The sequence below is a fragment of the Heteronotia binoei genome, chromosome 10 (assembly GCF_032191835.1).
Source record: "Heteronotia binoei isolate CCM8104 ecotype False Entrance Well chromosome 10, APGP_CSIRO_Hbin_v1, whole genome shotgun sequence".
In the NCBI taxonomy this organism is placed as follows: Eukaryota; Metazoa; Chordata; class Lepidosauria; order Squamata; family Gekkonidae; genus Heteronotia; species Heteronotia binoei.
The window spans coordinates 8168603-8183249 of NC_083232.1; the positions used below are offsets into that span (position 1 = coordinate 8168603).

At 48.0% G+C, this 14647-nt stretch overlaps 1 protein-coding gene across 1 annotated transcript; it reads left to right on the top strand.

The window, feature by feature from the left end:
- The first annotated feature begins 6465 nt into the window (after window positions 1-6465).
- HIGD1A (HIG1 hypoxia inducible domain family member 1A) lies at window positions 6466-13418 on the top strand. The gene is given in 4 exon segments (XM_060247940.1): window positions 6466-6614; window positions 9884-9978; window positions 9980-10019; window positions 12347-13418. Coding segments are annotated over 4 exon segments (291 nt in total). The 5' UTR covers window positions 6466-6508; the 3' UTR covers window positions 12397-13418.
- The last annotated feature ends 1229 nt before the right edge of the window (window positions 13419-14647 follow it).

Below are 14647 nucleotides of genomic sequence, written 5' to 3' on the forward strand. Positions count from 1 at the left end.
TATTCTCCTGAGCAGTGTTTCCCAGGCCAGTAGGGCTGATGGTTGACAGGTGGTTCCTCACTTGAAACAGTTACTTGCACAGGGACTAGAGGAAAAGGAGGATGTGATCTTTCCTGTGAGCTGCGGGGTTCATGGCAGGGATGGAAGTTCAGGGCCTGTCCTCTCCAGCAAGCTGCCTCCCTTCCCCACTTTTGGATTCCCATCCCCAAACCAGAGAAGCTGCTTGAAGAAGCTAGCTCTGTGAGGTGGGGATGCAAGGATTCATACTGATGACTTCTAAGGCATTAGAAGTTGTCCCATTGTCCGGGCACTTTGAATGCCATGGATGGATCAAAAAAATACCTCTGTCCTCTTCCTAGTTTCTTCATGTTGTTTTTGAAAAGTATTTTTTTTCTGACCTTCAGCTTAGTTGGAAGGTCATTGCTGAATCCAGCCTCAATTCTCTTGAGGTTTTAGAAACAACTTGATTTGAGAGCTGGGGTCAAAATATCTCAAGTTAACTCAGCTGGAAGTAATCATAGTCTTTCAGTTCCCAGCCCCTGGATTGGGGTGGGGGGGAGGTGGGCTTGTGGTTTCTTTTCTTCTGGACCAGGAGTATCTCAAGACTATGTGAAATCTTCTCTTATTGAGATACTTAATAGCCTCGAACGGGGGTTGCCGAACTTGCTTAATGTAAGAGCCGCAGCGAATAAACGTCAGATGTTTGAGAGCCACAAGACATGAATGTCAGATGTTAGAGGGAAGGAAGGAAAGAAAATAGGGAAGGGGGAAGGGAAGGAGAGGTGGAAGAAAGCAACTTTAAGTGCATTCTCCAAGCCGCCAGCTGGCTTGCTTTGGAGAAGTGCTTTAATAATAATAATAATACTTTTTATTTATATCCCGCCCTCCCCGCCAAAGCAGGCTCAGGGCGGCTCACAACATATTAGTTCAATACAATATAATAAAATCATATAATTCAATACATACTACATTATAAAACCATCGTTTAAATCAACATTCCAATTAAAATTAACATTTACGGTGCTAAATTTCAGGTTTTTAATAAATTGATGGCGGAATACAACAGCAGCGAATCTATCGTTAACTCAGCATTCAGCGAAGGCCATCTTAAAAAGAGTAGTCTTGCAGGCCCTGCGGAATTGCTCAAGACTCCGCAGGGCCCGCACTTCGTCCGGAAGTTGATTCCACAGGTGTGGAGCTGCGATAGAGAAGGCCCGTTCCCTTGTGTTCTTCAATTTGGCCTCCCTCGGCCCAGGGATGTTCAGCTGGTTCTTTCCCACTGACCTCAGTGCTCTCTGGGGTTCGTATGGGGAGAGACAGTTGTCTTCAAGCCAGCCAATAAGATGGTGGGGGCTTCAAGAGCCACACAATACTCATGAAAGAGCTACATAAGAACATAAACATAAGAACATAAGAGAAGCCATGTTGGATCAGGCTAATGGCCCATCCAGTCCAACACTCTGTGTCACAGAAGAACATAAGAGAAGCCCTGTTGGATCAAGCCAATGGACAATCCAGTCCAACACTCTGTGTCACATAAGAACATAAGAGAAGCCCTGTTGGATCAGGCCAGTGGCCCCTCCAGTCCAACACTCTGTGTCACAGAAGAACATAAGAGAAGCCCTGTTGGATCAGGCCAGTGGCCCATCCAGTCCAACACTCTGTGTCACATAAGAACATAAGAGAAGCCATGTTGGATCAGGCCAGTGGCCCCTCCAGTCCAACACTCTGTGTCACATAAGAACATAAGAGAAGCCCTGTTGGATCAGGCCAGTGGCCCATCCAGTCCAACACTCTGTGTCACATAAGAACATAAGAGAAGCCCTGTTGGATCAGGCCAGTGGCCCCTCCAGTCCAACACTCTGTGTCACATAAGAACATAAGAGAAGCCCTGTTGGATCAGGCCAATGGCCCCTCCAGTCCAACACTCTGTGTCACATAAGAACATAAGAGAAGCCCTGTTGGATCAGGCCAGTGGCCCCTCCAATCCAGCATCTGTGTCACATAAGAACATAAGAGAAGCCATGTTGGATCAGGCCAGTGGCCCCTCCAGTCTAACATGCTGTGTCACATAGTAGCCAATATGTGTGTGTGTACATACATACATACATATACACACACACACGTGGTTCCCGAGCCACAGTTTGGCCATCTGTGGCCTAGAAGTTGTCCAGCACACAGTGGCTTCCCTTTTCCAAATTCAACCTTTTCCTGAGCCTTGATGTAATTCAGAAGGGTTGATTCTGCTTTTAGACCAGGACTTCACAATCCACATTCTTTCTGCATTGTGTTAAGTGAGAGGCATTTGCCTTTCTGCTGGAGACGAGGGACGTTAAACAAAGAGAAAAGTCACTATGGAGATACTCAAAAACACAACCACAGGGTTATAGTGACAATTAACTAGCAAATGTATTATTAGCCATAAACACAAAGAAACATAAGTCCCTAATAAAGTCCTTAGAGTGGATACATATGGGGAAAGTCCAACATGAGAACACGTAGTGATTTCTCCAATGAAATTTTCTTCCATGAAATATTAATTTCCACACGTTGCTTGAAAATCCCTGGATGGGTCGACTTAGAGCCTTTTTGAGCAATTGCCATGTGAAGTTTTTTTTCCTGGAGACTATTGTCCCTATTGATGCCATGCAAGAATCTTATATTTGTTATTAAAATTTGTGGACTATGCCCTGTTGAAAAAGAATTGGAAATAGGTGGGGCAGAAGTCGACGGCCCGGCCAGGGATTTTCAAGCAACGTGTGGAAATGCATATTTCATTGAAGAAAATTTCACTGAAGAAGTCATTCTCATGTTGGACTTTTCCCATATGTATCTACTCTAAGGACTTTATTAGGGAGCTGTGTTTCTTTGTGTTTATGGTCAATAATACATTTGTTAGTTAATTGTCACTATAACTTTGTGGTTGTGTTTTTGATTATTTCTGCTGCAAATGGCTGGGGTGGAGCCTGGACCCCTCTGTTATGCTTTCTACTCACCCTTTATTTGGAAAGTCACCTTGCTGTGCCTCGGGTATGGATGTGCAGTAACAGTTCACAATGGACCTTGTTTTGTATTTTTCATCTGTGACGCACAGTGACTGCAATCAGAGTTCAGACTGGCCTATAAGCGACGATGATGATGATATTGGATTTATATCCCACCCTCCACTCCGAATCTCAGAGTGGCTCACAATCTCCTTTCCCTTCCTCCCCCACAACAGGCACCCTGTGAGGTAGATGAACATATTGGATTTATATCCCGCCCTCCACTCCGAAGAGTCTCAGAGCGGCTCACAATCTCCTTTACCTTCCTCCCCCACAACAGACACCCTGTGAGGTAGATGAACATATTGGATTTATATCCCGCCCTCCACTCCGAAGAGTCTCAGAGCGGCTCACAATCTCCTTTACCTTCCTCCCCCACAACAGACACCCTGTGAGGTAGATGAAGATATTCGATTTATATCCCACCCTCCACTCCGAAGAGTCTCAGAACGGCTCACAATCTCCTTTACCTTCCTCCCCCACAACAGACACCCTGTGAGGTAGATGAAGATACTGGATTTATATCCCGCCCTCCATGCCGAAGAGTCTCAGAGCTGCTCACAATCTCCTTTACCTTCCTCCCCCACAACAGACACCCTGTGAGGTAGATGAAGATACTGGATTTATATCCCGCCCTCCACTCCGAAGAGTCTCAGAGCGACTCACAATCTCCTTTCCCTTCCTCCCCTTCAACAGACACCCTGTGAGGTAGATGAAGATATTGGATTTATATCCCACCCTCCACTCCGAATCTCGGAGTGGCTCACAATCTCCTATATCTTCCTCCCCCACAACAGACACCCTGTGAGGTGGGTGGGGCTGAGAGAGCTCTCCCAGAAGCTGCCCTTTCAAGGACAACTCTGAGAGAGCTATGGCTGACCCAAGGCCATTCCAGCAGCTGCAAGTGGAGGAGTGGGGAATCAAACCCAGGTCTCCCAGATAAGAGTCCCCAAACTTAACTACTACACCAAACTGACTCTCCAGTTTGGTTTCAGAGCTGGGGTCAAAATATCTCAAATTAACTCAGCTAGAAGTAACCATAGTCTTTCAGTTCCCAGCCCCTGGATTTCAGGTGTAGGCTTCCCAATCCCCAGGTCCCAGAGGGGGATCCCCCGGTTTTACAGGCTTCCCCCCTCCCCCAGCCATCTGGCCGGTGGGGGAAGCCCCTCCCCCATAGCCATCATGCACCTCTATGAACAATTCCCATAGGGAATGATGGGGAATTGATCTGCGGGTATCAGGGGCTCTGTGGTGGCTGTTTTTTGAGGTAGAGGCACCAAATTTTCAGTATAGCATCTAGTGCCTCTCCCCAAAATACCTCCCAAGTTTCAAAAAGATTGAACCAGGGGGTCCAATTCTATGAGCCCCCCAAAAGGTGCCCCTATCCTTTATTATTTCCTATGGAAGGAAGGCATTTAAAAAGATGTACAGTCCCTTTAAATGTGATGGCCAGAACTCCCTTGAAATTCAATTATGCTTGTCACACCCTTGCTTTTGGCTCCGCCCCAATGTCTCCTGGCTCCACCCCCAAAGTCCCCAGATATTTCTTGAATTGGACTTGGCAACCCTATTCAGGTGGGATATTTGGCAAGCGCTGGGATGAAATCAAAGTATGCCCTTGCCAAATTTTCAGATATTTTTTTCTTCAGTTTTTTTTTTCAGGGTGGTTTTTTTTTTTTTTTTGGCATCCTAGCTTGTGTGTCTGATAAAACAGTCAGTGGGAGAAGTTATTTTTAGCCCGAACTCAGTAGACAGTGCTGTAGTACTTTCTGGATAGCAAACTCTGAAAAAAACTGGTTCCCTGCTCAATCCGGTGCCTGGTTATACTAAGCTGGATGGAGAGAATTTTTATCTGCAGCATTGTGCTGTAAGAAGTACACCTTCTTGAGATCTTGAGTAAACTTACAGAGAACAGCTTGTAGCTTCAGTATGCACTACATTGGATTAAGAAGACATCAGAGAACTAGACTCTAAGCTGATCTCCTAAGGGTCTGAACCAGGGTCTCCAATCTTTTTGAGCATGTGGGCGCCCTTGGAATTCTGATACAGCGTGGTGGGCACAGTCACAAAATGGCTGCCCCAGGAGGCAGAGCCAGCCACAAAATGGCTACTGCAGCTTTCCTTCAGTCACAGAGTGAAGACCCTTGTGTTGTGGTGATAGCTCTCGCCAGATTGATAGCTCTAACCACCTTGTCCTGTGGTGATAGCCTTGCCTACCTCCACACTTGGCAGGCACCAGGAAAGGTCTTGGTGGGCACTACGGTGCCCATGGGCACAACGCTGAGAAGAAGAAGATTGCAGATTTATACCCCGCACGTCTCTCTGAATCAGAGAGTCAGAGCGGCTTACAATCTCCTATATCTTCTCCCCCCACAACAGACACCCTGTGAGGTGGGTGGGTCTGAGAGAGCTCTCACAGCAGCTGCCCTTCCAAGGACAACCTCTGCCAGAGCTATGGCTGACCCAAGGCCATTCTAGCAGGTGCAAGTGGAGGAGTGGGGAATCAAACCCAGTTCTCCCAGATAAGAGTCCACACACTTAACCACTATGGCTGACCCAAGGCCATTCCAGCAGGTGCAAGTGGAGGAGTGGGGAATCAAACCCGGTTCTCCCAGATAAGAGTCCGCTCACTTAACCACTATGGCTGACCCAAGGCCATTCCAGCAGCTGCAAGTGGAGGAGCAGGGAATCAAACCCGGTTCTCCCAGATAAGAGTCTGCACACTTAACCACTATGGCAGACCCAAGGCCATTCCAGCAGCTGCAAGTGAAGGAGTGGGGAATCAAACCTGGTTCTCCCAGATAAGAGTCCGCACACTTAACCACTATAGCTGACCCTAGGCAATCCCAGCAGCTGCAAGTTGAGGAGTAGGGAATCAAACCCAGTTCTCCCAGATAAGAGTCCGCACACTTAACCACTATGGGTGACCCAAGGCCATTCCAGCGGCTGCAAGTGGAGGAGTGGGGAATCAAACCCAGTTCTCCCAGATAAGAGTCCCCACACTTAACCACTATGGGTGACCCAAGGCCATTCCAGCAGCTGCAAGTGGAGGAGTGGGGAATCAAACCCAGTTCTCCCAGATAAGAGTCCCCACACTTAACCACTATGGCTGACCCAAGGCCATCCCAGCAGTTGCAAATGGAGGAGTGGGGAATCAAAGCCGGTTCTCCTAGATAAGAGTCCGCACACTTAACCACTATGGCTGACCCAAGGCCATTCCAGCACCTGCAAGTGGAGGAGTGGGGAATCAAACCCAGTTCTCCCAGATAAGAGTCCACACACTTAACCACTGCACTAAACTGAGAACTGCAGGTCTAAATTAAAAAGTGGAATTAAGCAATGCCTGAAAGAAATGTAAATAACTTGTGGATTTCTCCCCCCCCCCCCCCCCCGCCCTCCATCCCCAGCAGAATAAGAATTTGGTTGTTTCTTCGTGGGCTCGCGCTTCCTTCCTTCCAGTCAACATGACGTCCAACGTGACAGAACCCGTTCTGCCCACCTACGAGGCAGAAGAGACCCAGACCTCGAAATTGATGAAAAAATCTCGGGAGTCACCATTTGTCCCAATCGGTAAATGACTGTTAAAAGCTGTATTTTGCAATTGCCTCTTTGAACTAGGGGGGGAAAAACAGGCATGTTCCCTAAGGCTAGGGAGCAGGTGTGAATACACTCCAGGGTTAGTCAGCCAGTACAAACAGGAAATTGTCTTGAAATATTACTTCCTCGTTGAAGCCAGTATTGGAGCAAGTTTGGTTTCTTAAAGTCTTAAGCATGTGAGCCTATTGCTTTTGTCTCAGGGAAATAGCTTTTAGCTGGAGACCCGAGCATGCTCAGATTTCCCGTACACATATTCTTACCTAATCTACCAAGAAGGAACTGCTGTTGCGTCTGGGTAGGGATGGCTTAAAAGGTAATCCCCTGTGCAAGCACCAGTCGTTTCCGACTCTGGGGTGACGTTGCTTTCACAAAGTTTTCGCAGCAGACTTTTTACGGGGTGGTTTGCCATTGCCTTCCCCAGTCATCTACGCTTTCCCCCCCAGCAAGCTGGGGACTCCTTTGACCAACCTCAGAGGGATGGAAGGTTGAGTCAATCTTGGACCGGCTACCTGAACCCAGCTTCCGCTGGGATCGAACTCAGGTCGTGAGCAGAGGGCTCCGATTGCAGCACTGCCGCTTTACCGCTCTGTGCTGCGGGGCTCTTCAGGGATGGCTTACACATGCAGATATATATATAAGCTTTACTTCTTATAACCTGAATGTTGGTTGAATCTGTAAAAAAAGTTTCTTGGATCCGATGCGACAAGCTTAATTCTAAACAGTCACTCAATATATGCACAAAGTAGCAGGGTGTATTATTTACTTATTACTGGAGAGCCAGTTTGGTGTAGTGGTTAAGTGTGCGGACTCTTATCTGGAAGAACAGGGTTTGATTCCCCACTCCTCCACTTGCACCTGCTAGCATGGCCTTGGGTCAGCCATAGCTCTAGCAGAGGTTGTCCTTGAAAGGGCAGCTGCTGTGAGAGCCCTCTCCAGCCCCACCCACCTCACAGGGTGTCTGTTGTAGGGGAGGAAGGGAAAGGAGATTGTGAGCCGCTCTGAGACTCTTCGGAGTGGAGGGCGGGATATAAATCCAATATCTTCTTCTACCTCACAGGGTGTTTGTTGTGGGGGGAGGAAGGTAAAGGCGATTGTGAGCCACTCTGAGACTCTTCGGAGTGGAGGGCGGGATATAAATCCAATATCTTCATCTACCTCACAGGGTGTCTGTTGTGGGGGGAAGGAAGGTAAAGGAGATAGTGAGCCCCTCTGAGACTCTTCGGAGTGGAGGGCGGGATATAAATCCAATATCTTCATCTACCTCACAGGGTGTCTGTTGTGGGGGGAAGGAAGGTAAAGGAGATAGTGAGCCCCTCTGAGACTCTTCGGAGTGGAGGGCGGGATATAAATCCAATATCTTCATCTACCTCACAGGGTGTCTGTTGTGGTGGGGGGAAGGTAAAGGAGATTGTGAGCCCCTCTGAGACTCTTCGGAGCGGAGGGCGGGATATAAATCCAATATCTTCTTCTTCTTTACATTATTGTCCTCCTTTCTAGTGAGCCAAGTCGGTGTAAGTGGTTGACTCTAATCTGGAGAACTGGGTTTGATTCCCCACTCCTCCATATGAAGCCAGTTGAGGGACCTTGTAAAAATTAAATTACGGTTTGGAGAGTCAGGGGTTGTGGCTTAGCAACAGAGCATCTGCTTGGCATGCAGAAGGTCCCAGGTTCAGTCCCTGGCAGCATCTCCCGTTAAAAGGACCAGGCAGGAGGTGATGTGAAGGACCCCTGCCTGAGACGCTGGAGAGCACAAGCCAGTCTTGAGTAGACAATACTGACCCTCGGGGCTGACCCTTGTAGAAAAAGCTCAGCAGGAACTCATTTGCATATTAGGCCACACCCCTGACCCCAAGCCAGCTGGAATTGTGTTCCCGGGCATTCTTGCTCAAAAAAAAGCCCTGCTGACCATGGTGTACCAGTCAGATTCACGCGTTTGTGTGTAAGCTTGCTAGATCCTTACGAATCAGGCACAGACACTCTGCCTAGAACTATGCATCGAATGCACAGCAGATGTCGAAACCTATGGGCCAATAGGATGATGGTGCTCGTCACGTCGGATCTGACCCATGCCCTGCATACCACCAAGATACAGTGCATATAGATATTGGATTTATATCCCGCCCTCCACTCAGAAGAGTCTCAGAGCGGCTCACAATCTCCTTTACCTTCCTCCCCCCCCCCCACAACAGACACCCTGTGAGGTAGATGAAGATATTGGATTTATATCTCGCCCTCCACTCCGAAGAGTCTCAGAGCGGCTCACAATCTCCTTTACCTTCCTCCCCCACAACAGAAACCCTGTGAGGTAGATGAAGATATTGGATTTATATCCTGCCCTCCACTCTGAAGAGTCTCAGAGCGGCTCACAATCTCCTTGACCTTCCTCCCCCACAACAGACACCCTGTGAGGTGGGTGGGGCTGGAGAGGGCTCTCACAGCAGCTGCCCTTTCAAGGACAACCTCTGCCAGAGCTATGGCTGACCCAAGGCCATCTCAGCAGCTGCAAGTGGAGGAGTGGGGAATCAAACCCGGTTCTCCCAGATAAGAGTCTGCACACTTCACCACTACACCAAACTGGCTCTCCAAACTGGAATTACAGTGTACCAGGAAACAGAGAGTACATTTCTCTTGATGCACTTAAACTATTGGCCGAGATCCAGGCAGACCGTCCGATTGGTTCCGTGAGAGCAAGGTCTTTTGTTTTTTGAAACAGCAAGCCTTCATGCTGAGGACAGCTTCAAAAGCAGCGTGTAGTGAAAAGAAGGGGCAGCTCTTCAAAGGGGGGGGGGGATTTAAATCCCTGAGTCAGAGGAAACCCTTGCTGTGAACTAAGCAACTCCTTGGATCCTGGCCACTGCTTTTACAGCTGCCTTCAAGGGTGTACAGTTGTAAAGAGTATTTGTAACTTTTATGGTTTTGGAGCATGAACTTCAATGCCCGGTCCCGACTGATGCTGCCTCTCTCAGTTTGATGTCGTGGATAAGTGTGCAGACTTTTGTCTGGGAGAACCGGGTGTGATTCCCCACTCCTCCACTTGCAGCTGCTGGAATGGCCTTGGGTTGGCCATAGCTCTTGCAGAGCTGTCCTTGAAAGGGCAGCTTCTGTCAGAGCTCTCTCAGCCCCACCTACTATACAGGGTGTCTGCTGTGGGGGAGGAAGGGAAAGGAGATTGTAAGTCGCTCTGAGACTCCGATTTGGAGAGAAGGGTGGGGTATAAATCGATGGTCTTCTTCTTTGTCTAGGCATTGCAGGTTTCACGGCTGTGGTGGCGTACGGGCTGTACAAGCTGAAGCACAGAGGAGACACCAAGATGTCGCTCCATCTGATACATATGCGTTGTGGCAGCGCAGGGCTTCGTCGTGGGAGCAATGACCTGTGGTACGTACCCGGATGGGAGGGTGCTCTGCACCCATCCCGTCCTTCTGCTGGCATTTCAGCTGCTGTCGTTTCCCACGAATCTTTGTTCCAGTTCATCAAGGCGCCTGAACGATGGCAGCTTGGTCATACGGAGCACAGATTTGCGTGGCAGCAATCTTATGCCAACAGTTTCTTTTTAATTAATTTACATTGTAGATCAGGGGCGTCAAATATGCGGCCGGGGGGGCACGAATCAGGCCCCTGGAGGACTCCTGTCAGGCCCCTGAGCAAGCGGCTCTTGTCTGCTTCCTTCTCCCCCTCTCTCGCTTCCTTCTGCATCGCAGCTTGATTTGCCAGGCTTGCTCAATCGCACAGGAGCTACAGAGCAAAGCCTCTGTTTTCTCCATTGGCTGAGGCTCCTCCCTTGGGGAGGAAGGTGGGGGGAGAGATAGCTTGCTTCAAAGGAAGCTCTGGCCCTTTCCTTCCTTCCCCAATGGAGTGGGTGGGGAGAGCCTCAGCCAGTGGAAGGAAGGGAGGCTCGGCTCAGCAGGCTCTGTAATGCAATTGAGAGAGCCTGGATGGCGCAGGAGAGATACAAAGAAAGCACTTTTAAGGCCAACGACTGCTGATGTTTTAAGCACGTTTTTAAGTTTTAAAAAAAAAAATCTTTGTTTTTCTCTGTCCTTTATAAAGTTAATATCTCTGCTATCTGGCATTACATTTTAGGACACACATTGCCCGGTCCAGCAAGGTCTCGTTTATGACAGATTCGGCCCTCATAACAAATGAGTTTGACACCCCTGTTATAGAATGCCCTGCCTTCTCACAGGGACCCGAGGTGGATTACACAGGGTGAGTTAGTACAGTCGGCAAAATAGGACATCCACTAAGCAGCGTGTTAGGTTTCTAGAAGTCTGGAACCACCAGAAAGAACTGAAGCAAAGTGTAAGTATTCACGTGACATAGCGAGCAGTACAGAGATAACGCACCCGGATTGTATCACAGAATCATAGAGTTGGAAGGGGCCATACAGACCATCTAGTCCAGGGGTGTCAAACATGCAGTTCAGGGGTCGTATCAGGCCCCCGAGCAACTGGCTGTCATCTGCTTCCTTCTCCCTTTCGCTTGCTTCCTTCTGCATCTCAGCTTGTTTTGCCAGGCTTGCTCAATTGCACCGGAGCTACAGAACAAAACCTCTATTTTCTCCATTGGCTGAGGCTCCTCCCTTGGGAAAGGATAGCTTGCTTTGCCGGGCTCTCTCGATCGCACTGCAGAGCTACGGAGAACGGGAGGAATACAAAGGAAGCACCTTTAAGACCTATGAGTGCTAACGTTTTAAGCATGTTTTAAGTTTTAAAATACATATATTTGTTTGTCTGTGTTCTTTATAAAATTTATATCTCTGCTACCTAATCTGAAATAGGTACACACATGGCCCTGCGCGACTAGACATGGCCTGGCCAATCAGATCTCTTTTATATCAGATCTGGCTCTCATAACAAATTTGTTTGATGCTCCTGATCTAGACCCTGTTCCATGCAGGATCAGCCTAAAGCATCTCCAACGAATAATTAGGAGATAACGAATAATAGGAGAGCCAGTTTGGTGTAGTGGTTAAGTGTGCGGACTCTTATCTGGGAGAACCGGGTTTGATTCCCCACTCCTCCACTTGCTCCTGCTAGCATGGCCTTGGGTCTGGCAGAGGTTGTCCTTGAAAGGGCAGCTGCTGTGAGAGCCCTCTCCAGCCCCACCCACCTCACAGGGTGTCTGTTGTGGGGGAGGAAGGGAAAGGAGATTGTGAGCCCCTCTGTGACTCTTCGGAGTGGAGGGCGGGATATAAATCCAGTATCTTCATCTACCTCACAGGGTGTCTGTTGTGTGTGTGGGGGGGAAGGTAAAGGAGATTGTGAGCCACTCTGAGACTCTTCGGAGTGGAGGGCGGGATATAAAGCCAATATCTTCATGTACCTCACAGGGTGTCTGTTGTGGGGGAGGAAGGTAAAGGAGATTGTGAGCCACTCTGAGACTCTTCGGAGTGGAGGGCGGGATATAAATCCAATATCTTCATCTACCTCACAGGGTGTCTGTTGTGGGGGAGGAAGGTAAAGGAGATTGTGAGCCGCTCTGAGACTCTTCGGAGTGGAGAGCGGGATATAAATCCAATATCTTCTTCTTCTTCTTCTTATTCAAGTGTCCTGTTGAGCCATTTTGTTACCGTGTAGCCCCGCTGGTAAGAACTGCCTCTGTCCCTTCTTTTCAGCCAGACAAAAAAAAAAAAACAACCCTGTTGAATTGGAGCCTGAACTCAACTGATAACACCCCTCTTCCTTTCTCTCTTCATCTTGCAGGTGTGATTTACTCGATGTATCGGGAATATTTAGCCAAACCCAAGCCCTAAGGAAAAGCCAACTTGGAAGCCTGTGTGTACGCTGGTGTTCTTATGTGCTTGCGTGGTAGACATCACACCGAGGTGGCACAGCAATGCGAAACTAAACCCAAGAATGTAGCCCTGAAATATAATACATCTCATGCTAGCGTAAGGACTTCTGGGCTGCCAGATTGACTCCAGTTTAGGTCCTTTTGTTCAAATGGCACTCTTCTTTCTTTCTGTCTTGATTGAGGCTACAAACTGATTCCCCCCCCCCTTCGGCAGCTTGGAACCCTAACCCCCACTTCACCTTTTCTTTTCACGGTACAGAACTGGCGGGTCACTCTGGGTGTTTCTGGGGTCGAGAATTTCATCCTTTGGTGCAATTCCTTTAGGCTGCAGTTGGGAGAATGAAGCAGTAATTTTTTGGGGAGGGGGGAGTCTGGCCAATGTTGACGGCTGCACTGAGAGTTACAAGAATTTCATTCTGCCCCCCGCTAGTTCTGCATTCTTTAAGACTCACCTTTTCAACTTCTGGAAGACAAAATATGCGACGGGCCAGTCCTTGCGTATTTTGTTCTTTGACGCTATCTATCAAAGCCTTAAATAATGGATTAAATTATTAAAAAGTGTTTATTTATTTACACAGCGGCAATCCAGTTGCGGCAGCCTGACTTTTTGGACTGAAGGAGATAATAGAAAGTTTCTTAGAATTATTTTTGTAAATTGCACACTTCTTGTTTGGGTATATGTCAGACAGTATTTTTAAAGTTTTGGATTATCCCAGCAGTTTAAAAACATCTTTGGATGCTTTGGAGTATGAAGATACGCTGAGTGTTTTCTCCCACAAATCACTGAGTGATATTTGTTAGAGATCGACAGCTAATAGACTTTGGAAGTACACGTGTCTGCAGTGAGATTTTAAATCTTTATAAAAAATGACGTCACGTTGCTTGCATTCCTTGGTTTCATCGTGGTAGTGAAAATGTTATAATTGTTACAAATCTGTCTAATCCAGTTACTGGTTTCATTAAATACGTACGGAAGAACCACCTCAGTGTGTCACACCAGTGATCTGTGTAGTCTTTTTTTTTCTTCTTCTCCCAACTCGGTGTTCTGTGTAATGATGGGTAATAGATGAAGCACGGACAGTCTTTTAGAACACAATCCATTGGAGGGACAGTAGTTCCGTGGTAGAGTATCTGCTTGGTAAGCAGAAGGTCCCATGTTCAACCCCCGGCATCTCCAACTAAAAAGGGTCCAGGCAAGTAGGCGTGAAAAACCTCAGCTGGAGACCCTGGAGAGCCGCTGCCAGTCTGAATAGAAAAGACTGACTTCGATGGACCCAGGGTCTGATTCAGTAGAAGGCAGCTTCATAGGTTCATATATGTTGGAGAGGGATGGTGGCTCAGTAGTAGAGCATCTGCTTGGTAAACAGAAGGTCCCAGGTTCAATCCCCAGCATCTCCAACTAAAAAGGGTCCAGGCAAGTAGGCATGAAAAACCTCAGCTTGAGACTCTGGAGAGCCGCTGCCAGTCTGAGTAGAAAAGACTGACTTCGATGGACCCAGGGTCTGATTCAGTAGAAGGCAGCTTCGTAGGTTCATATATGTTGGGAGAGGGATGGTGGCTCAGTGGTAGAGCATCTGCTTGGTAAACAGAAGGTCCCAGGTTCAATCCCCGGCATCTCCAACTAAAAAGGGTCCAGGCAAGTAGGCGTGAAAAACCTCAGCTTGAGACTCTGGAGAGCCGCTGCCAGTCTGAGTAGAAAAGACTGACTTCGATGGACCCAGGGTCTGATTCAGTAGAAGGCAGCTTCATATGTTGATGTATGTTCATATATCTAAGGGGAGGGATGGTGGCTCAGTGGTAGAGCATCTGCTTGGTAAGCAGAAGGTCCCAGGTTCAATCCCCGGCATCTCCAACTAAAAACGGTCCAGGCAAATAGGCGTGAAAAACCTCAGCTTGAGACCCTGGAGAGCCGCTGCCAGTCTGAGTAGACAATACTGACTTTGATGGACTGAGGGTCTGATTCAGTAGAAGGCAGCTTCATATGTTCATGTAATAACAGCATTCTAGTTCCCCAGAAGTCTTCATCAGATCAGATGTTACAAGTTAAAAAAGAGGATTTCAAGGCGATTTTTCGGCTGTGGCGTTAAGAATACTTCCTTGTGTCAGCTGACAGGCAAATAAGAATCAGGTTGCAGGTTGCTAAGGCCCACTGTATCAGAAGAGAAAAGAAACTATACAGGCTAATGCGGTCCTAGAGGTTCTGTCCTGTT